This window comes from Ursus arctos, unplaced genomic scaffold (assembly GCF_023065955.2).
Source record: "Ursus arctos isolate Adak ecotype North America unplaced genomic scaffold, UrsArc2.0 scaffold_22, whole genome shotgun sequence".
Taxonomy (NCBI): domain Eukaryota; kingdom Metazoa; phylum Chordata; class Mammalia; order Carnivora; family Ursidae; genus Ursus; species Ursus arctos.
Genome location: NW_026622897.1, coordinates 33,722,515 through 33,745,470, shown reverse-complemented (window position 1 = coordinate 33,745,470; position 22,956 = coordinate 33,722,515). Strand labels below are relative to the sequence as shown.

General features: G+C 38.3%; 1 protein-coding gene across 3 annotated transcripts in view; it reads left to right on the top strand.

Moving 5' to 3' along the window:
• The window catches only part of SESN3 (sestrin 3), a 74,449-nt gene extending 52,927 nt beyond the window's left edge, over window positions 1-21,522 (top strand). For all 3 annotated transcript variants that reach the window (XM_026505310.4, XM_044386501.3, XM_048217176.2), the window contains 6 exons: window positions 587-823; window positions 1,508-1,682; window positions 7,648-7,766; window positions 8,695-8,885; window positions 11,918-12,062; window positions 13,650-21,522. In XM_026505310.4, the coding sequence (XP_026361095.1) occupies window positions 587-823; window positions 1,508-1,682; window positions 7,648-7,766; window positions 8,695-8,885; window positions 11,918-12,062; window positions 13,650-13,736 (954 nt within the window). In that variant the 3' untranslated portion in view covers window positions 13,737-21,522. The remainder of the gene's footprint in view (window positions 1-586; window positions 824-1,507; window positions 1,683-7,647; window positions 7,767-8,694; window positions 8,886-11,917; window positions 12,063-13,649) is intronic.
• Window positions 21,523-22,956: the final 1,434 nt, after the last annotated feature.

Here is a 22,956-nt window from a genome sequence, read left to right as displayed (position 1 = left end):
GGCTTCACTTGTGATTCCAACCTTCAGCTGGAGGATCAAGTAAAATGGCCTATGAAAAAATGCTTTGAAACTTTTGAAGTTTTTTTTCAAAGGTGAGGTAGTATTCTACAGTTCCTATCATCTGCTATTGGCTCTTTCTCCATCAGGAAAGACACCTGAAAGTTGACTTACTGAATTGAATTTTTATGTGACTTTTAAGGTAAAGTCTTTACCTAAAAACCTGAAAGTGAATGGCTTTGCTAGATAATCTTTAAAGTCCCTTCTAGCTTCAATGTTCTTTGATTCTCTGAAATATCTTATTAAAACAACATAATATGTAAAAGCACTTTGGAAGCAGAAGATCCATGGTACATATAAGGGGTTTAGAATAATCTACAACATAATTATATTGTTAAGTTTGCCGGTTGAATGTAATATTGTTTGACCAAAGCCATATCTTTATTATATGGAACATTTTTAAAAGGGAGTTTTAAGTATGATTGCTATAAATGGACCTAAAAATTTGGTGGATTTTCCATGCTTTCTAAAATTGCTTTGTAGCGTTCTGTGATTTTCATTCTTACTCTGATTCGCTTTCTCATTTCAGAAACTCGTCAAAACTGGAGAAAATAATTGGTCTCTGCCCGAACTGGTACATGCTGTGGTCCTACTGGCACATTATCATGCTTTGGCAAGCTTTGTTTTTGGTAGTGGCATCAATCCAGAGAGAGATCCAGAAATCTCCAATGGATTCAGGCTAATATCAGTCAACAATTTCTGTGTTTGTGATCTCGCTAATGATAACAACATAGAGAATGCATCCCTTACAGGCAACAACTTTGGGGTTAGTGTTCTGAGCTTTGTTTTTCTTTACTATTTTGCCTGAAAAATATCTAGAAAGAATTTGTCTGACTAAACAGGAAATCATATACTTGAAATATTTCTACACAACTTTTACTACTGTAAAAACTTCACTTGTACATGAAGTTCTGAATTGTCTTAGAGAGGCTTTTAAAGCAAATAGATAGGGGCAGCTGGGTGGCTCATTCGGTTAGGCATCTGCCTCTGGCTGAGGTCGTGATCCCAGGGTCCTGAGATCGAGTCTGCTCCCTCTGCCCCTGCTCACGCTCTCTCTCTCTCACTCCCTCTCTCTCTCTCTTTCAAATATATAAGTAAATAAAAATCTTTGAAAAAATAATAAAGCAAGTAGATATTATTACAAATCATAAAGCTGCCTCATTTTAAAAAATAAACTATAATTTAATAAATACCAAGTGCTAGAATTCTAGATTAAATGTATCTGTACTTATAAATTTTCTAGATTTGTAACTGCAGCAAAAACATCACACTCCTGAAAGCCTTTCAGTCTGTCATATGATTTTCTTTGGAGTTGATGGAAAACCCACTTAGGAACTTCAGAACTGTGCCCACACCACTGTACATAATAAGGTGGCATTGGGAGACAGGGACATTTACTGGAATAATTCTTCATATTACTAACACCCAACATTATCTTACCTGGCTCCAGATTGTTGATTCCCTAAGTGAGCTAGAGGCCTTAATGGACAGAATGAAGAGGCTTCGAGAAGAGAGAGAAGATGAAGAGGCATCTCAGGAAGAAATGACCACTCGTTTTGAGAAGGAGAAGAAAGAAAGTCTTTTCGTGGTCTCTGGAGACACTTTTCATTCATTTCCTCATTCAGGTGAGCTCGTGCCCCGCACCCTCCCGTACACACTGTCTTTGCCTTTGAACTGTTGCATCCCTGATAGACCGTGTTCTGTATTTTCCATACGGATCTGTAAAAGCGACTCCACTACCATGTTCCTTTTATGTCCTCCTCCTCCAGCTTCCCCTGATGCTGTGGCAACCCCCCCCCCCCCCACGTTGGTGCATCTATGAATACCCTCCAGGTCCAGTTGAAGGGGACTTCCAGCCTTATAGTCCACACTCATCTGGGATAAAATGCGATTCGAAGCCAGAACAATTGCCTATAAAATTAGATAGAGACACCTAATTCATTCTACTTTTGTGATGTTTTTAAATGATAAGTGAAATCCTGTTTCAATAGATAAAATTTAAAAAAAAACACATCTCTGCCTTTTTTGCGTGTGGGGAGTATGTGGGAGGATTGTTCTCGCATTGCTACTTTTCCAGATTAGTTCTAAAATTACATTGTACATGCATTTGAATTTCTTTGGAGACATCTTCGGAATTTTATAAAAATGCATTATTTAGGTCATTTTCTTATATTGAATTTGGAGGAATTCATTCTGTATTAAAAGCTGGACATCTTTGCTCTAGTCTTAAAAATACACTTTTCCCCCCTTAATACTCTAAGAGACTTTGAATTAGGCAACTTTTCAGTTATGACTAAAAAAAGATATTGAACACCACATAGTAGATGTTATTAAAATAGCCTTGGGGCACCTGGATGGTGCAGTTGGTTGAGCGTCCGACTCTTGGTTTCTGCTCAGGTCATGATCGAGCCCCGAGTTGGGCTCTGAGTTCAGTGGGAAGTCTGCTTGAGATTCTCTCTCCCTCTCCCTGTGCCCCTCCACTCTCTCTCTCTCTAAAATAAATAAAATAAATCTTTTTAAAAAATAGCTTTGACTCAGTAGAAAGCGGAAACCCTCCAAAATCATCAATCTACATAACATTTTAAAAATAGAGTTCCATTGGTTTAAGAAATGTTTAGTCTTAAGGCCAGTCAGTCTCATAAACTCCAAGGGTAACTGATTGGGCCTTAACTTGTTTGTTAATGTTAAACATAGCATTGACCAGTAGTTCTCAGAAGTTTCGCCAGGAAGAACAAAAACCCCTTTTATCGTCTCCCCTGTGGTCTTTTTTTATGAAAGATTTTATCCACCACATTGACTATATTAAGTTCTAGTTTCTCAGAGCTTCTAAGCAGCAGGAAATCCCAAATAAAGAAACTTAGTGTTTTAGTTATCGCCTTAATATCCACTCTACAAACATTTATTGAGTACCCTCTATAGTCTCAGGACTATAGTAGGTACTAAGGTTTTCAGGCTAAATAAGACATGATTCCTGCCCTCTGGGAGCTCTCCTTGCTGGTGGGAGAGAAACAAGTTCAATACATAGCAGAATGTGAACAGTATGTGAACCTAAAAGAGGGCCCTGAATCCAGTCTTGGTGGGGAAAGAGTGTGCACAGAAGGGGTCCTCAAAGAAGACTTCCTCCAACCATTGGGCTCTAAGTCTTAGAGCCTCAAGTGCAAGGGAGTTAGCAAGTGGCTGGGGGACAGGGGAGTTGGTGGTAAACAACCCACGGAGCCAAGGCACCCCGCTAAGGAAACAGGATGCTGGGCACAGGAACAAGTGGGCATAAATCATGAGGCGGGTAATGTCATCACGTAAGCTGGTTAGGTAAAGAGAGGCCTTATCATGATGACCTTTCTAGCCTTCAGGAGCATGCAGCCTGCCATATTTTGGGCATTTTGAGCTAAGAGGTCTGTAAAACCTGCAGTCTGGAGATGTCTAGTACACTGCTTCTTAAACTTTCATTGCATGTGAGTCACTGGGGAATCTTGCCGAAATGCTGATTCTAATTCAGTCAGTCTGGTCTAGGACCTGAGAGGCCACATATCATTCCTCCAAGTGATGTCAAGGCTGCCAGTCTGTAAACCACCCTGTAGTAGTGAGGGCCTGGCAGATGGTCCGAAAGTCAGGAAAGGCTTTTAAACTCCAGATGAAATTTTGGAAATTATCAGCATATGATTGGGAGTTAAAATCAGAAGAGTTGTTTGTAAAAACCATCCAGAGGTTGGTTTTTATAAACACATGGGACACAGGAAACACATGGGACAAAGGGAAATTGTAAGCTCAGGGTGAACCTTCAAGGTAAACCAAGACTGGAAAATATAAACATTTTTATTAAGGTTAGTAATCTCTATTTGCTTTCAGGCATTCATTTTTAAGAGCCTTTCAAACATCACTAGAGCTTGAAGGATATAAATGTTTTATTTCTCTTAGCTGTTTTTTAATGTTTAAAATAGATTTTGGTTTTTGTTTTTTTAATCAGAGCTCTTCTGAGAGCTTCTTTTGCTTTGTTTTGTTTTTTTATTAAGTAGACTCCACAGCCAGCGTGGAGCCCAATGTGGGGCTTTAATTCAATACCCCTAGATCAAGACCTGAGCTGACATCAAGAGTTGGACACTTAACTGACTGAACCACCCAGGTGCCCCTTGAAAATATATTTTGGACCCCAGCTTCTACCTTCTTGGATCCTTGAGCAGGGACTCCTGGCTTCTATGGTAGTGAATTTTGACTAGCAAGTCTTAGATCCTTGCCAAAAATTATGTTCTAATTTTGACAGAAGAGGCTGTATCACTTGTAAATCAGTCAAGGAAATAAATCATTTCTTTGTTTACTCTTAACCATTCCTGATACTACATTTGCTGGTCACACAAAGGTAACAGAAAAAAGACTCCGTGGAGTGGCTAATTGAGTACTTTTTATAAAACTTACCATGTTTTAAAATAGAAATAGAAATGTATTTTTTTTTATATAATGAATTTCTTGGTTTGACCCGTGTGATAAAACATTCCAGATTCCATGTGGAGATTCTAAGAATAGCTTTTCAAGCCTTTTGAAGAAAATAAACGTTTAAAATGTTCTACAGAGGTAGTATTCTATAGATATATATAGATACATAGATATATAGATTTAACTCTATAATTCTAAGAGTTAACCAGCTCTTATTCTTTTTTGTTTTTCAAGTTAGAAAGCTGTTCCATTACTATAATAGAGTGTTTTCTATATTATGTTTGGGGCAGCTGAATGCAGCCAATGTGCAAAATACTATTTCCTTTGAGTCCAGACTTTGAAATATTTGTTTGGATAGAATTAAAATTGGAGTTTAAGATTTGTTGATCAGAGTACTGATTTTAACTTCTTAAAATAAATTTGAAAAAAAAGTGTTTGTAGTTTGAGAGACCTTTGCGCATTTCTTTCTGTGGACTAAATGGTCTAAAAAACAGGTCTTGATTGACTCCTAATTTAAAAATGAATAAATGGACATTATTTGTAGGATAAATTATATCTTGCTTGATTCCAGTTACTCATTACTGTTTATTTTAAAATGTTTCAAAGTCGTACGACACCTTGAATATGTTTATGGGTAAATCAAAAACTAACATCAAAATCAATTGAACCAGCTGTGTAATCATCAACTCCAGAATCGGTATTTGCCCATTGAAACCAACTGGTTGTGCTGTGTGGGTGGAGAGATCACGTCAGGGGAGAAACTGTTTTGCAGACTTTAGTTCTCACTCTCTGTTCTTGGTTTGATTTTACTTCACAGCCCACAAAACTCCTGGTTTTCCTAGCAGCCTCAGCATTGCTAACTACATTTTCAATTTTTTTGCTTCGTTTCTATTGATTAGTATGTGATGGACTGAATTAAGGAAAGCATAACCTAATTCATGAATATGGAGAGCCAAAGCATTGAAAACGCCATTTTCAAAGTGTTTCCATTCACCGGAACAGAGTTCTGCAACCCGAGGAGACAACACAGTGGTTGTGGGTTGGGCTAGGGATAAGCCCGAGATTTCACTTTACAAAACTGAAAGTCACTTGAAAGTTTCAGATCAAATTAAGTAGTTCGGTGTTTACAAGTTTTCCACACCATCCTAAACTAATTCGCATCGTAGTTCTTACAGTACTGACAGCGCTCTTAGTAGCTTACAGTTAGTTTACTAATTTCTTAAGAAGATATTTCTTTTTGCATTAATAAAACAAAAAATAGGTATTAAGCACATAGCGTAGTACCTGGAACATATTAAGTACTCAACAGGGACACCTGGGTGGCTTAGTCGGTTAAGCGTCTGCCTTCGGCTCAGGTCATGATCCCGGGGTCCTGGGATCGAGTCCTGCATCGGGCTCCATGCTCAGAAGGGAGCCTGCTTCTCCTTCTGCCTGCTGCTCCCTCTGCCTGCCGCTCCCCCTGCTTGTGCTCGCGCGCGCTCTCTCTCTCTCTCTCTGACAAACAAAGAAGAAAAAAGTACTCAACAAATGTCTCTTCGTATTATGGGTAATAAAGAAGTTAGGTAAGAATTTAATATTTCCAAAGTTGGGTGGCCCGGGTAATTGATCTTCCCGCCATTATTGAGCACCCTGTTAGTTCATGGCAGTGACCTAAGGAAAGGGTAAACCTGGTGAGGAAATAATAATTATTGCTAGGATTTCATGAAATAGCCAAGATTAAAGATAACGAAGGCAGTACTAATTTACTACATCTTTTGGATGAATTACTGTAATTGTACCTGTTTTTTTAAGGCTCTCAAGACTGTCCAGTTAAGAATTATAGTTTTTATGCCATCAAATTGTTTAAGTGGGGCTCCTGGGTGGCGCAGTGGGTCAAACGTCTGCCTTCGGCTCAGGTCATGATCTCAGGGTCCTGGGCTCAAGCCCCAAGTAGGGCTTCCCTGCTCAACAGGGAGTCTGCTTCTCTCTCTCCCTATATGCTTCTCTCTCTCCCTATATGCCCCTGTCCCCCAACTCATGCTCGTGCTCTCTTTCTCTCTCTCTCTCAAATAAATAAATAAAATGTTAAAAAATTGTTTTAGAAAATATTTAATACTTGTTTATTATTAAGTATTGTATTTCTTTAATATTGATTAAAATACTTAAAAATATTGTTCTTTGCATACAAGGAGCTGTTCTTTATTATTTTGAAAACAGCATGTTCCTTTTCTAGAGTAGGAGGCAGTAAATAAAGGTTATTCATGCCCTTTCAGTGGTTGAAATCAGAAAAAAGTAATTATAAAGACAGACTATCCTAAAAAAAAGTGAGTTAGAATTTTCTTTAAACGAAATTAACATGCATTGACACTTAACATTTTTCAGTGGTAAAATTTTAATATTATCAAGTATGCAGAAGTCAGCTGTCTTAAAAGATTGTTGGAGTCTTCCTATCTTCCTGAATGCCACTTTTATAATATTCTGATCCCAATTTCATCAACACGTTGTTCTACATCGTACGTTGAATGCCTTTTTATTTACATGTGCACACAAAAGTGCACGTAGGTTAGGTGTCAAACTCAAGGAATTTTCTCAAACTGACCCTTCCTACTCTAGCACCCAGGTCAACTCGGAATAATGGCAGTACCCAGAAGGCCACTTTCCTCCCTGTCCCAATTCCCTTCCCAGGCCTTCTTCCTGAATGCCCTTTTGTGAGCTAAAAATGGACGAGATTGCACTAATTTTCAGCATGAACACATCCAGATGAAGCACCACTGAATTTTAACAAAATCTATCTTAACATTAAACTCCACTCAAGTGGTCTTTCACCTTCCTCTCTTCTTTCTCCACATCCCACTTCATCGAGCAAGAGTTCAAAAAATGTTTAAGCTCTATACTCAAAGCCTTGTGCTATCATAATCTTCTGAATAAGTAAAGGTAGTGTATTGATTCTTTGCTGCTACCGCTTAGATATTTCAATGTTGTCACATTTTTGCCCAGACAAGTATAGTTAAATGTTAAGATTGCCAGTATTTGGTAATGAGATTGAATTCAAAACTTAAGCCAGGAAGTCAATATTGTCACTTCAGAAATCCATGAAAAAGCTAAAAAGTGGAGGGAAATGGAGCAGTTCCATTGTTCTATGCACAGTTTCCTTTACTCTAGATTGTTCATTATTGTCCTTAGATTTTGAAGATGACATGATTATAACATCTGATGTCTCCCGATATATTGAAGACCCTGGTTTTGGGTATGAGGACTTTGCCAGACGAGGAGAAGAACATTTGCCAACATTCCGAGCTCAGGTAGGTTGGATGCCTTTAATTCAGAGCAACTAGAGAAGAAATACTGTCATTTTAACTGTGAAATGTTGAAATGAAAATACGTTGACTTCTAAAGAAATTAATGGTCATTTTGATAGAGTCTGTAGATTTTTTTATGTAACCTAGTTTTTGGCCTGGTCTAATCTGATCTCCCAGTAGATGAATTATTATTTCAATGTTTTCCCTCTAAGAAGGCAAAAGGAAATGGTCTTATTCGGTTACTTGCGTTATTACATGGTAATTGTGTAATGTTCATACCATTTTTTTTTTCTCAGAGGAGCAGGGAGGAAATCAAGTAATAAAGTTACATTTATAATAAAATGGCATTTTGTACTAAGATCATATACCAGTAGTTATGGACTTAAAGCCCGCCCCACCAACCCCTAGAAAACAGAGCCACAAGAGTGATGTGGCCCCTAAAGAGAGTGGAAGTTTGAATTAAGACAGACTCCTTTGCACTTGTTTCACTGATCTGCTAATTGTCCGTGTCACTGAGTAGGTTTGGTCACATAGGAATATTCTCAGATCTTCTGGGGTTCTTCCAGATAAGGGTGTAGCTTGAGTAGTACCCGACCACAGGAGGTGGCCAGAGTTCATCCCCAACATGTCAAACCATGGACCCCACTGAGCAAACTCCATGGCACTCTGATCTCCGAGCTGATATGAAGGGTTCTTAGTAAAGCTATCAACTTAGAATTACATTGGACAACTAATGAATCATCGAACCTTACATCGGAAACCGGGGATGTACTGTATGGTGACTAACATAATATAATAAAAAATCATTAAAAAAAAAAGAATTACATTGGAAATATCTTCACTTACTCACTTCAGTAGTTATATTTACTACAAATAGGGAATTTAAACGGAGACTGCCCATTTTGTAACTGGATACAATTTCTTCTTTTAGGACTATACCTGGGAAAATCATGGGTTCTCCCTGGTGAACAGACTTTACTCTGACATTGGACATCTCCTTGATGAGAAGTTCCGCATGGTCTACAATCTCACCTATAACACTATGGCCACCCATGAGGATGTTGACACAACCACGCTGCGCAGAGCTTTATTTAACTATGTTCACTGTATGTTTGGAATCAGGTACGTTCATTGTTGAGACAGTTTTAAGTGTTTCTAAATGAAAATTCTGACACGAGTCTTGCTCCTGTCCTGTTTAGTGCTATACAGTATTGGGAATAAAATATTACATGTGGATTTATGATTTTGAAAAATGACTTCCATTTTATAGAAAAACATTTTTCCTTGTTTAACTGTTAGGAATCTTAACATGCACCTGTAAATACAGTAATGAGAATTTTCTAAAGAGGGGAAAAAAATCAGTAATCATTGGGGGATACGATAGAATCAGACTCAATTTAAGAATCCTTTCTGGAAGAATTAGACAGTTAAAAAACATTTATTGTGCCCCTTTAGTTCACTGTAATAAATGCTGGTTTGTTTGTTGATTTTTAAAGGAACGGTAATTAGGGTATATAAAACTAGGATAGATTGTGTCCTCGTAAAGCTCACATATAAGAACATTGAAATGAAACTATCAGTCTATATAAATTAATGGCCTCTAAATTTTGAAAATTGGCATTGAGAGGACAGTAAGTACTAATGAGTGAATGAGATTGAATGGTCTAATCAGGAAAGCTTTTTTGGCAGAATGTGCCTTTTTGAGCTGGGTTTTGAAGGCGTTTATGGAGATGGCTTTGCAGAAAGAAAAAATTCCTAGTTATGAATACATTCAATTTGACTCTACTGTATCCTTTCTAATATAGTATCAGAAAGCCTTTATGGACTGGAATTAGAATTCAATTTGTTAAGCAAAGTATTTTCTATAATTTTAATGTAAAAAAGTTTTCCTGAAACGTCAACATAGTCAAGCATTCTACCTAGAAGACACTGTTATGATGGTAAATAGTTAACTATGCTATTTGCTCATTTACCATTCCAGACAATAAGTTAACACAGAATCATCACAGTTTAAAACACATATGTCATACCTACCTAATTTACGAAAAATAAATACTAACAATTTAGTTCAACTGTGATAAATTATGTTCAAGACAATCCATGACAAATGTTATGGTGATTATATTTATCTGTTGGCTGCTATCAAATAAAACTCATATAAGATCTTTGAATACTTATTTTTAACTAAGCATATGTTTGGGTTAAAAATTAACTGAAAATATAGAAGAGAAATCCCACGAGCTCCCACTACTGCATTTACCCTCCTATTTGTCTCTGTGCCCATTGACGCTGCTTTCTCTTCTCTCCTATGATGGATGAACTTCTATAGCCCTGTGCACCTGGGCACAAACTCCCATCTCCTCTCGTTTAAAGATCCCTATTCTAGGATAAAGAAGATGTGGTAGATAGATAGAGAGTATATCGTGTATCTGTATATGTACACATTGTATACATGTATATGTTTGTATGTGTGTGTACACACACACCCTGGAATGGTACTCGGCTACAAAAAAGAACAAGATCTTGCCACTTGTGACAATGTGGACGAACCTAGAGGGTATAATGCTAAGTGAAATCAGCCAGAGAAAGACAAAAACCATGTAACTTCACCTATGGGTGGAATCTAAAAAGCAAAACCAAGAAACAGAACCTGGGGGCACCTGGGTGGCACAGTGGTTAAGCGTCTGCCTTCAGCTCAGGGCGTGATTCCGGCGTTACGGGATCGAGCCCCTCATCAGGCTCCTCTGCTGGGAGCCTGCTTCTTCCTCTCCCACTCCCCCTGCTTGTGTTCCCTCTCTCGCTGGCTGTCTCTCTCTCTCTGTCGAATAAATAAATAAAATCTTTAAAAAAAAAAAAAAAGAAAGAAACAGAACCTGACTGAAACAGAGAACAAACTGGAGGCTGTGAGGTGAGGGGCAGGGGAGGGCGACATAGGTGAAGGGGATCAAGAGGTGAAAGTTCCAGTTATAGAATAAGTAAGTCATTATGATGTAATGTTTCAGCCCAGGGACTCTAGTCAGTGAGACTGTCATCACTTTGTAGGGCGACAGATGGTAACTACGTTTGTGGGGAGCATTTCGTGTAGTAGAGTAATGTTGAATCACTGTGTCCTGCACCTATAACTAATATCATATTGTACGTCACCTATAATTAAAAAAAAAGTTCCTCCTTCCAGGCGCACCTGGGTGGCTCAGTCAGTTAAGTGTCCAACTCTTGATCTCTGCTCCGGTCTCCATCTCAGGGTCATGAGTTCAAGGCCCTACTTAAAAAAAAAATTCTTACTTCTCTCTCCTGCAAAATCAACTTTACCCTCTTCACCTGATCTTTCCCATCAGTATGTACACAATGCTGTGACTTCTCTCATCTTTAAAAAAAAGAAATCCTTTCTTTCTTTTTTTTTATTATGTTCAATTAGCCAACATAGGATACATCATTAGTTTTTGATGTACTGTTCAGTGATTCATCAGTTGTGTACAACACCCAGTGCTCATCACCACACGTGCCCTCCTTTTATCCTTCTTTTCCTTCTGCCCGTTGCCTCATCTTCGGGCTACCACACACAGCCCAACTCTCTGACAAAGTGTGGTCTATTTGCTGTCACCATTTTATCCCCCGTTCCCTCTTGAACGCACTACAGCACCACACCAACAAAACCACTCTTGGCGAGGTTCCCTGTGACCCCCACACGGCTGCTTCCGGCGCACAGGGCTCAGTGTCTGTCGCATTTAATTTGTCAGCAGCATGGGACGCAGTGGATCACTCCCTCCCACCATAACTCCTGCCTTCTCCTCAGATGGCCCCCTCACCCCCTCCCTAAAACCACAGCTTCTCTTCTCACAGCCTCGTTTCCCTTTCCCTCCACAGCAGTGAAGATCATATGCTTGTCTATTTTTTTCTTTTCTTCTCCAATAGAATTGAAATTCCATGAGACCGGGGAATTTTTGTTTATTCTGTTCATCTGTGTATCACCAGTGCCTAGAAAGGTGCATGGGAAGGACACAGCCCATAATAGGCACTCAGTAAATTTTTGTGACAACAGTTAGCTAATGAGTTTTTGGTATTGAATTGCCGGACAGTAAACGTCTCTTGATCCTGACTTAGAAATCAGAAATTTTGATTTTGTCATTATAAAACTGTTGTCATTCGGCTCGTAGGTATGATGACTATGATTACGGAGAAGTTAATCAATTACTTGAACGAAGCCTGAAGGTTTACATTAAGACAGTGACCTGCTATCCGGAGAGAACCACCAAGCGCATGTATGATAGTTACTGGCGTCAGTTCAAGCACTCAGAAAAGGTGTGTTTCATGACTCGATGTTGTAAACACCTTAGGCATGTGTCCAGTGTAATTAATGATCAGGAAAAATTATACAGGAAAATACTGACAAGTTAGTGCCATTAAAGAAAAGGAAGTGGCATCATCCAGCCATCTTTTAAAAATGTGTTTAAATTCCGATTTATTGAATATTAACTAAATTTTGGTTCTATGTTTTGGCCAACTTGTCTGTACGGGACATGTGTAGCATCAGCCTTTGAAAGGCTGGACCTGGATGTTGGTATTTTTAAAGTACCTTTAGGAAAATGTCTACCGTTCTTATGATTAATAAAAATCAAACCTACGGACATGTGTTGGGGGTGACTGTGCAAGGCCCGGAAGGTATCTCCGTGTAGAGATTAACTCTAGCCACTAGAGTTAACTTATTAGAAAAACAGTTTCTCATTCCAGTTTGGTAATTTAGTATTTGGACAATATAATGCATGACCTTTGAGCCAAATGTATGTACCATTATATAAGAATATTTCTTTGAATTAAATATATAGGAGTCATTATTTAAGACCTAAAAAATGTTAAGAGTCTTTACCAACATTACAGTGTAAGAACTGGCCTTACACCTTAGGTCTTTTCAACCTGTAAGTCCAAGAATCTTCCATTTTTACCACAGTTTCCAAGCTTTTGAGAGTAAGAAAATCTCTTTAGGGTCCTAATATTCACTAATTAATTCTATGACCTTGACAGAGAATGTTATGGCCTCCAAACCTAACCGATTTTTTGAAGTCTTAGAGCCAATCACACATCAGATAAATACCCATCTTACTGCCAGGGTCTCTTCCCGATGGATCTTTATGCCCTGTTTATATGTTTGCATTAGGTCTTCTTCCTTTGCCAGGTTGTATCTAGAATTCTCTTTACTTGTCAAGAGAATATATCTAACAGCATATCTAACCTGTAGAACATTATCAAAATAAATATAATATCAGAAACATTGTAGTAAATTTCAAAAATACATGGATATTAATTTTAATCTATCAACTAAGGTGTATCTCCCCTAAAACTTAGAGGCTTCTTCACAGTTGTATCTGAAAGACTCCAGGGAAGCTATGCAAATCTGATAAGGACCAGACACTAATTACAAACTGCTTTTGGCTTCAGGTTTTCACTTTAGTATCTTTCAAGGACACAGTAAGAAATGTTTTTAAAAGCTTTCCAAGGAATGGACATAGGCTGTATTGAATGTAGCGCTGACTTTTAGCCCTATAAGATTTGACAGCTGGAAGAAAGTATCACTTACAGGAAGGTTGTCATTTATAAAAATATTTTTTAAAAGTTATTGCATAATCCAGAAGATTGATTGGCTTTACCTAACATATATTCTGACATAATGATTGGTACTTTACAGGCTTTTAAGGGTCATTTTTACTGCTCCCAAGACCCATTGCTTTTTTACAAACAGTTTTGTCAAGGAGCGGTACATCATTTACATGCATAGATTCGCCTACACACATGATAAACCTTCGTGAATGTCTGATATGTAAAAAAAAAAGAAATGTAAGTTTTTTCAGTTGTTTATATGGGTCACTAAGGAGATAGCATTTTCATTTCTAGGTTCACGTAAATCTCCTTTTAATGGAAGCACGGATGCAAGCTGAACTCCTTTACGCGCTTCGTGCCATAACTCGGCATTTGACCTGAAGCATCATCACCCAGCGAAAATGTCCTATGTGTGTAGAGACCTTTTCACACAAGATATACATCAGAAGCTGTTTGTGATGTAGCATCAACAATTATTCAATTCTCTAGTGTCAAAGTTTAGCCGTTCTTTTTTGGCGGCTGTAATGTGCAATGATGTGTTTTATTTTTCTTGATGCTTACCATTACTAACAATTGCAAAAATAATACTGAGGAGCACTACTTTGCATTGTTTTATAGTTGGATTTTTTGGATACTGACCATAAATCATGAACCTGGTTTATTAATGCTTAACTTCAGCGCTTTTGGGTTTGTATGTATGTGTATTCTTCTCTTTCCTTTTTTTTTTTTTTTTTAATAAGGAAAAGCGCTTACAATCTGCTCAAGCAATTGTTTTTCAGATATTGGAATTCAGCACAGAATGACCTCCTCTGGCCATTCTGAACTTTTAATGTTGTGTCCTAAATCTGGTGGAGGAAAAGCATGCGCTGTTGAACTAAGCTGCTCACAGGACACGTATCTGTGTCCCCAGGAGATTATTTGTCAGGCACTGTTTGTGGTTTTTTTTGTTTGTTTGTTTGTTTTTGTTTTTGTTTTTACTGCTATTGGCGATAACGTGAAATGTGATACAGCCATTGTCCATAATTTAATGTGAAATTAATCATGATGAATTCTATAGCATGCTACTGAAATGCCAAATTCAGCTGTTTTCTTTCTCTTCTGAAACAGAAGTTTCCGTTTTCCATATCAGATGTATATATTAAAAGTGAAATTATGCACAATCCTTTCTATCACTGACAGCCATCCTCAGTCACCAGAATAATCATTGCTCGCAGAGCTGCTCACAGTTCATTCAGTTGGCACATACAAGCCTGTACCCACACAAGATTGACCAAAAAGTTTCTTTGCACATTTTTCTTTTCTCATAGTGTTTTCTATATTGCAGTAAGCAGAGGAAGGTTAATATACTTGTATTTTTTCCTGGTAGGCCTTTAGAACTTCTTTCCCATGGTTTTTCTTCTAATAGGTTGAACAGTTGAATATTCAAAGGTAAAAATTGTGTTTCTATGCATTAATGTGATTGAACAGCAACAACAACAAAAAAAGTGCAATATGTTGGGAAAAAATACTCCGCTGAACTTTCCCCCCATTATGTCATTGCAGAAGTGTCCTTTTGAACAGAGCCATAAAGAAATTTTCTTCCAATTTCTTTATCGCACAAGGCTTTTGCCTTACTGGGGTTGAACGATATTCTTTTCCTAATGCCAAAGCACCCCCTTCCCCAGGAAAAAAAAAAAAATCTCTTTGGACAATTGGTTTTAAAACGATATCAAGTCTTAGGGGAGGAATAAGCATCCAAAAAGTCACATTTTTGCATTGGTTTCTGTCGCTTGGTTAGACTGTCTTCACAGAGCACAACATGATGTGTTTATAGCTTTAATTTGTATTGTGTTACTGAACCAGTGAAGTGCCTAAAGAGACGCTCACAGCTACCAGTAGGACACGACTGCACTGCTCACCACTCGCTGGTTAATTAAGGGTGACTTGAACTTTAAACATGCTAAGTTTTTAAGAACTGCTCCATTTGTTCATAGTAAATAACATTGTCAAAATCCTCCATTAGAGTTCCCACAAAGATTTCATCTTAGACTTACTTCCTTACTTGTTAGGTAGGAGTTTTCTCTCATGAAAGAATCATGGACGAGTGTTTTGTTAGATCATTTTGCCCTTCCATTCATCACCCTTTTCTGGTACAACACGTCAGGTTGCGTTCTTTTAGATTTTGTTCCAGAGAAGAAAACAGAAAGATGACTGTAAGCCTACTAACATGAGGTGGCTCTGCATTTTTAGATCCCAGGATCTCGTGTGAAATCTTCCATGTGAGGAAAAAATTACCAATATTTTTTAAGACAGGGTGGATTATTGAAAGATACGATTCAGAGAATTCATGCCAGATCTCCTCTGTGTAATTGCGTAGACCATATGTTGATTTTATTTGGTGTCACATTATACAGATACGTATTAACTGCAAGGGAAGTAGGGGAGCGACAAAACATGGGTGATAGCGTGAATGTTCATTTGACTTCCCTAACCTTAGGGCTTTCAAGCTGAGGATATCTTTGATTCTTGACATCTGGGTTTGGTTTTTTGTTTTGTTTTGTTTTGTTTTTCTTTTCCTACCGTCCTTTTCAGTTAATAGCCCTGTACTGTTGTGCAGGTGACCTGTGTTACAGGATTAAAAGTGAACTTTATAAATGGAAAAGGAGGAGAAATTCTCACAGAACACCATATGAGCTTTAGACCAAAAGGAGAAACAAGGTGTAAGTAACTAAAATGGCCACTTGGTTTTTGTCTTTTGTTTTTTTTAACCCCAGAAATGTAAGTCGTTGGAGTTTGGGTTTTGGAAATATTAGTGCCTTTCCTAGATCTCTTTTCTAGCAAAGTTTCTTTTCAGCTCAGCATTGATCTGTCTCATCAGTAATCAGGAACCTAAGTCAACTTGGACCTATAAACAAAGACAAAACAACATATTTCCGAACCTCAGTGAACCAGCCTAGAAAAACTGACTTCCGGAGGTGCTACCGCACCTACGAGCTGTAGCGTGCGCGGCATTCCAGGGCGCAAATACCATTCTACAGCGAGTTTGCTGGGAACGTTCTCTAACGCAAACTTGAAATTCTGATGTGGTTTTCCAGGGTGGTATTTTTTCAGAGTATTGAATTTACTATGTAGTAATTTATAGTATAGATTTTTATATTAAAATGTGATATTTTTAAAAGAGATATCTGGTTCAATTGGTGTAACGACGTGATTATACGATATGCTTACCTACACCTTGGGGCTCACGTTGTGCCAAACTTTAAATGTGCAAGTGTACTTGGGAAAAAAGCACATGCGAATGTGAATTCTCTGACTTCATCGCTTATCGTGTTAAAATTAGTCTAACAACCCACTGATGTATATGCTTGATTGATGTCTATTTACTTCCCAGCTTCGGTTGTAATTCATAATTTCTCAGATCACCGTAGGAAATACCTGAATACTCTCCCATTCAAAAGTGACTCTGTTCTGTAAGCCAGTCGCTTGACGGTAGGAGTGGCCCAGCAGCCACCACTCAATCCTTCAGATTAGGCCCCCTCAGATGGACTCGTGATAATCAGCAGAAAAGAGGCTTTCTGAGATGAGACCACTCATTACCTTCTTTACCTTTTTGAACCACGTATGTTGTCTCAGTCTCAGGAAGAATCTTCATCCCATCCAGGGTACTTTTACCATAAAAGATGACTAACGGGAAATCCGAGCCATGGCCTTGGCCTTTAATTATGGCTTTAAACCTGAATAATGGCAGAGCAATGCAGGGCTGTTTTCGAACAGAAAACTCAGTGGAAGCTTTCTATTATAACCATATTTGAACCAGAGCCCCTATTTTAATTCTGTTATAAAGTCTCCTAAAGTTCTTAAACTCTTCTAAAGACTAAAGAACGTTATTCCAGAGCAGCTTTTTCCTTTTCCACCGTATAGAGTTTTTTAATCCAAAATCTTAGATTTTTATGCCACAGCAAAATGAAATGATCAGCAAACTATTAAAGATCTATACTTAAAAATAGTTCACCACTTTAGTGCAGCGTGTATGCATATATGACAGTAAGATTCTTTTAAACTCTTAAAGACAGTTCATCAGGGAAAACAATAAATTTCAGTGCATGTTATACAAATGATTTGCACTGTGATAGTAAAATGAGGCTTTTGTTTTGTGTTGTGTTGTATTTTGAAGACAATTCAAAATCATTCCTCTGAAAAGCAAGACCTTAAACTCTTCTCTTTATCTAATAGACTTTTTCTTCTTTGCTGCAAATAGGCGGTCTTGCATGGAGTAAAAAGTATGCAACAATAATGTTATACGAACAGTATCTGAAATTTTCTTGGTGGTATAATTCCACAGCACCCTGAGAGACATGCGGCCCCTTAGTTTGGATCAAGTGTGAAGATACTGAATTTGTATCATCAGAACGCACTCTCGGTGGCTGTCATCGTCATCTGTGTTTCCCTACTGTATCCCTCTGGAGACTGAGAATCACATTATGGAGTCTTTCCTCAGAACAGTACTGTAACATGAATGTATTCCTCTCAGTCACCAGAACTTAAACGCCCCCGTGTGTGGAGCTGATTTCCATGCTAACTTGGCTTAGTGAGCATTGTCCACTCAGGTGAGACTTAGAACAAAAAGAGCTGGGGTGAAAGGGATCCTAGAGGCAGAGGCAGAGAGAGACCTGTGAGGAAGGAAAAGGTTTTCAAAGAACACATGTAACATCACTCTGAGTGTGGCTGTTCTCAGCATCGGACCCCTAACATCAAGGAACCTTCCCCTGTGGGAGTTCCGACCTGCATTCAGCCCACCCTTTCCTGCCTGCTTTCTTTCCCCCAAGTGCCTCAACCTTCTACACCCTTGCTGTCCCCCCTTCCCTCAGCCCAACGTGGTCTGCAGGCCTTTTCACCATCTGAACCCAACATCACTGATAGTCACCAGCATTTACTTTTCTGAGTTACTTTTTCTCCACTCATTAAGAATATGACTTTGTCCCAGCTCCCCTAAATCCCTCAAGCATCCAGCTACATTTTGGCTGACCTTTGCCCTGGAGACCCTACCAGATATTATGCAGCACCTAGTGTAATCCTGTCCATCACATTCTCTTCTCCCCTTTCCCGGCTGCCAAAATATCTTGCTGTCCTCTACCTCATCCCCAAAGAGCCTATAAATTCAGAGTATCCAACCTTTTCATGGATTCACTCTCTGTTGTTCAGTAATGCTACTTCCATATTTTAATAAATCGTAGATTTTTGCCTTCTATCAAAGTAGAAGTCTTTATATTTGTACATGATATGGAAATAGAACTATTTCTGTCATGCAGAACTTAGCATTTAGCAGGATTTTAATGTGATTGAGTTACCATCCTAACCTGGATCTATATTAGGGAATAAATACTGGTGTCAGTCCAAGTTATTTGAACGTAAATTTAAAATTCTCTAGCAATCCAGACTGATCCATAACCCTTCAGTGGAACTGGAAATTTCTGGCATATAAATGGGTGGTGTTTCAGATACTTGTTTGATTGTTGTTGCTTGGGCCTTGAAACACGTTTCTAATAGAAGGACATATGATAAAGGATGTTTAGGTGGTCCCATTGGATCGCACAAGCCCATCTGATATATAACATAGATAAAATACCACAAAATTAGGTACATAAGAGTTTGGACAAGATTTCCTAGGTCAGACTAAGCTTCTCACCCCCGTTCTTACCCTGCTCTCATGGGGGGAAAAAAGTACTATGGGATGAAAGGGGAATGCATTGACTCTGTATGTCTTCCCCCGGCTGCATTTCAGTATATCCAGACTTTGTCACTAAGGAACAGGTGCACAGAGCAGGAGGAAGCAAGTCCTTCCTCTCCAGCCAGAGCACACTCTGTGTTATTCCTGGATGGAAACTGTCAGGTTTCTAACATGGGCTGTGTTGCTCTACAGATGGTTGTCTGACCTGAGGGTGAACCACCCTGTTCAGAAGTATAGATTATTACAATCCGTGGTGGTATTCGAAAGCTTTACATTCTGTTCATGAGCAACCCAGCCTGACAGCAGAGTCTAGTAAAATGCCTTTAGGGGCCCAGGAGTGAATCGATGCCTCGTTAAGAATTGAGACTTAATAATAGACGCTGAAGGGATGATTTTTACTAAATCATATGTCATGAAGTGTTCGTTCTAGCTTTAAATTAATTATGACTGCACCACCATGAAGTAGAGAATTGAAAAAGGAAAAATATGGGGTGGGGGGGGAAGAAGGAATATCTGATTTTTTCCCAGTGCTTGTGGAAATCTTTGAGACAATGAAATGCATACTATAAAATAGCCTTTAGAACAAACACCCCATTCTACTTATAACTGATAGGACAACATCAAATATTAGTAAGTCTAAGTATGATAAATAGAATTTTTGGTATATAAATTTTGCTAAAACAGTCTATTTTTCTTGTACCCCTCAGTTGAACCTCTTAAAAATGAATGTATAATTTCCACAGAAAGATTAACAAAGGGAGAGAGAAACTCTCATCTTTAATGCTAAAGTATTGTTCATGAGTTCTGGTTAGCTGAGTGTGCCATTATGACACTTAGCAAATGAAAGTGGCTGTACCTCTCTTTCTTAAATTAATCCATCTTTGCAGATTTCCACCGACTTCCAAATCTCATAAGGAAGGATCAAAAGGAAGCATAAAGGAAACCTATCAGTCGGGTAGGAAGATGTTTCCTTTGTGATGTTGAGAGACTGTCTTCTCCTTTCTGAATTTCACGAGTTCTCTAAAAGGAAAGGCAAGAGTTCAGTGGTACCCTTGTTCATCAAGGAAAAGGAGCCAAGCTCTCTCTCTAGTGCACATTTTCTTTGCATCCATAGATCTTCTCTGGAAAGAAAATACGATTTTTCCCTTCCTCTTTCTCTTCATATCTACTCTTTTCAACTCAAAATAAGGTAGACATAGGAAGCAAACCAAGCCAGTTTGGCATCTTCTCCATGCTAATAGAATAGTCCCACCCACGTGCACAGTCTGAGCGAGGTGAGAAAGAACCCCATCAGGTCAACTTGGAACATGGCCTTGCTCCTCGGATTAGGTCCTTCAAACCTGAAAATAACTTTCCTGGTCATGGAAGAACTGGATGTATCCTTTAGCTTATGAAATAGGATTTGAACTTGAAATCTCTTTTTAAAAAAAACCTGATTTTGCAGGGCAGCTACATGATGAATGTATATATTAAGACTTTGTAGCTGAATTGCACATGAAATCAGATTGCCAACTTCTTGACTTTCAATTTTAGATATCATTTTATCCTTCAGTTGTGAGCGATATATGTAGCATGCTGTGAAATGTCTATTATAGTTCTTTAATTCATCAGTATTAATACAGATTTATCTTTTGCGTTCCTTGGTACTTTTTATTCAATGTAATCAAAAGCTGTGATGTTTTGCCTTTGTAGTCCTGTGCTTTGTTACTGTAATTTTTTTTTTTACGAAGCACGTGACTTTGGACTAATGTGAGGCAGATGACATGATCTTTAAGACTGCTCTATATATCGGTCTTACTATATAAGGTTTTCAATTAGAATAAGCTTTTATCAAATAGATCATTGATGCAATTTAGGATTCACACAGTTTTCAGCGTCAAATGGCGGTCCTATATTTATAGTTTCAATTCTGAAAATAGCAAACTTGATAAACAGCCACTTTAAACTTGTTCTGGCAAACCAGCCCCTGCTTTCGATGTAGTAGTCTAAGCTAGTTAACCATATACGCCTTTTCAACTATTACGCCCTCCACGGGAGTCAGCAGTTCAGGAGATTCTAGAACGCGTGAAAGCTTTTTGTATGTATAAGTAGGTTTTATTTTTCCTATGTTGCCGATTTTTACAATTCTGACTAAAGCTGACCTGAATGGATCAGTTTATGTGTAATATTCTAGTGCTTTAATGGCTTTTTTTTTTTTTTTTGGAGGGATGGGTAATATTATTTGAACAGATGCAGAAGGAACTGTTAGTGGGTCAAGACAAACACATTTGAAATAAAGGAACTGTGTATTAAACATGTTAACAACAATTCATAACTGCACTTTTTATGACATTTTGAAAATCTATTTATAGGTACAGAACAATGGGTTTTGTTAAACTGTATCACATTTATACTTGCAGAAATTTATTTCATTGTTATTAGTAGGAATTTTATTGGTTCAATAAAATTGGCAAAACTGAACCCTGATTACTTGCTTTTATATATACTTGTATTTACATTGGGGTAGCATTCGTGCCTAGGTTCATTTCTGCTTGACGATTGAGACGTGCTTTCAGAAAGACAGCAGAATTTTAAGTCTTTTTTTTTTTCCCTTTATTCCCAGCCCACGGTTTTTTGGTGACATTTCTTATAATCACTTGATATTGCATTAATGGAATATGACAATAGCGTTAGTGGTGCAAAATATATAATTATTGTTACTTTTTAAAATGTCATTGTGATGGCAGCAAGAGCCACATCAATTTCACTATTATCTCTTGTTAGCCAAAATGGTAATATAGAATGGGAAAGGGGCACTGAACCTGGGGTCAGAGCCTGGCTTCAAAAACTTTTTCTACACATTCTAATACTAGCTTTGTGACCTTAGAAGTAATTTAATCTCTGGGAACCTTGATTTCCACACCACAGTCTGAGGGGAAGTCTACCTTCTTGACGTGGTTGCTTAAGAATGAGGTGAAATGTAATCATGTATTTGAAGTATACATAACAGTGGCAGGGTTCAAAGGCTAAATGAGAAAGCCTGACAACAGTGTTGTTGCTAATTGAAATAATGAGGTGGGAAGGACAACAGATGGGGAAGGGAAGATTGTTCAGGTGTAATGGGCACTGATGGTAAGGTCTCAAGTAGATATGAAACACAGTCTTTTGGAAAGCTACAGAAGATGTGTAAAGCCTTTCACGCAAGGTTTTCCAGGGCAAGTCCTAATTTTGATTTATGCTGATTACATAAAAATTCGTATCAAAGGCGAGACCTCTCCCTTTGTGCCGCGTGTCCAGCTGTCCATGCACAATTGGCAGAAATCGGCTCCTTGCTCATGACAGTCTGTCTCTTTCAATAATATGCAATGTCTGGGAGAGAAGAAGGGGACACATCCGGCCAACTCGGCAGCCCGGCCCTTCCTCAAGACCTCCCCCAATTCAGAATCCCCCTTTTTGACACCGGTTCCCTGGGAATTTATTAACAACTTTGAACCATTTTTAAAAGTGAAATAAAAGTCCAGGTTTATGTGTGTGCTTGGTCCTTTCACATACAGGATCTCATTTACTCCTCAGGATAACTTTGGAAAGAATTGTTACCTCCATTTTACAGGTGAGGAAGTTGAGTCTCAGCTTACCCAGTGAGAGTTTGAACTTCAGTCTTTCTAATACCACTTCCTGTACTGAATTTCCCTACTTAATTCAGCCTAAGTTTCTTGCACGATGGTATAAATACTATCAACATGACATTTTACTTAAAAAGTTAAATGATAGTACACGCTCCAAACAGGAGGTTAGATGACTTTCCTCTCCGGCGAACTTGCAACTTTTTTAATTTTAAATAAATGGGTTTTTTTCCCCTCCAGTCGTGTAGGGCACTTCGATTTAAAAGATGGTCCCCAAGGGGAAGCTTCCCAG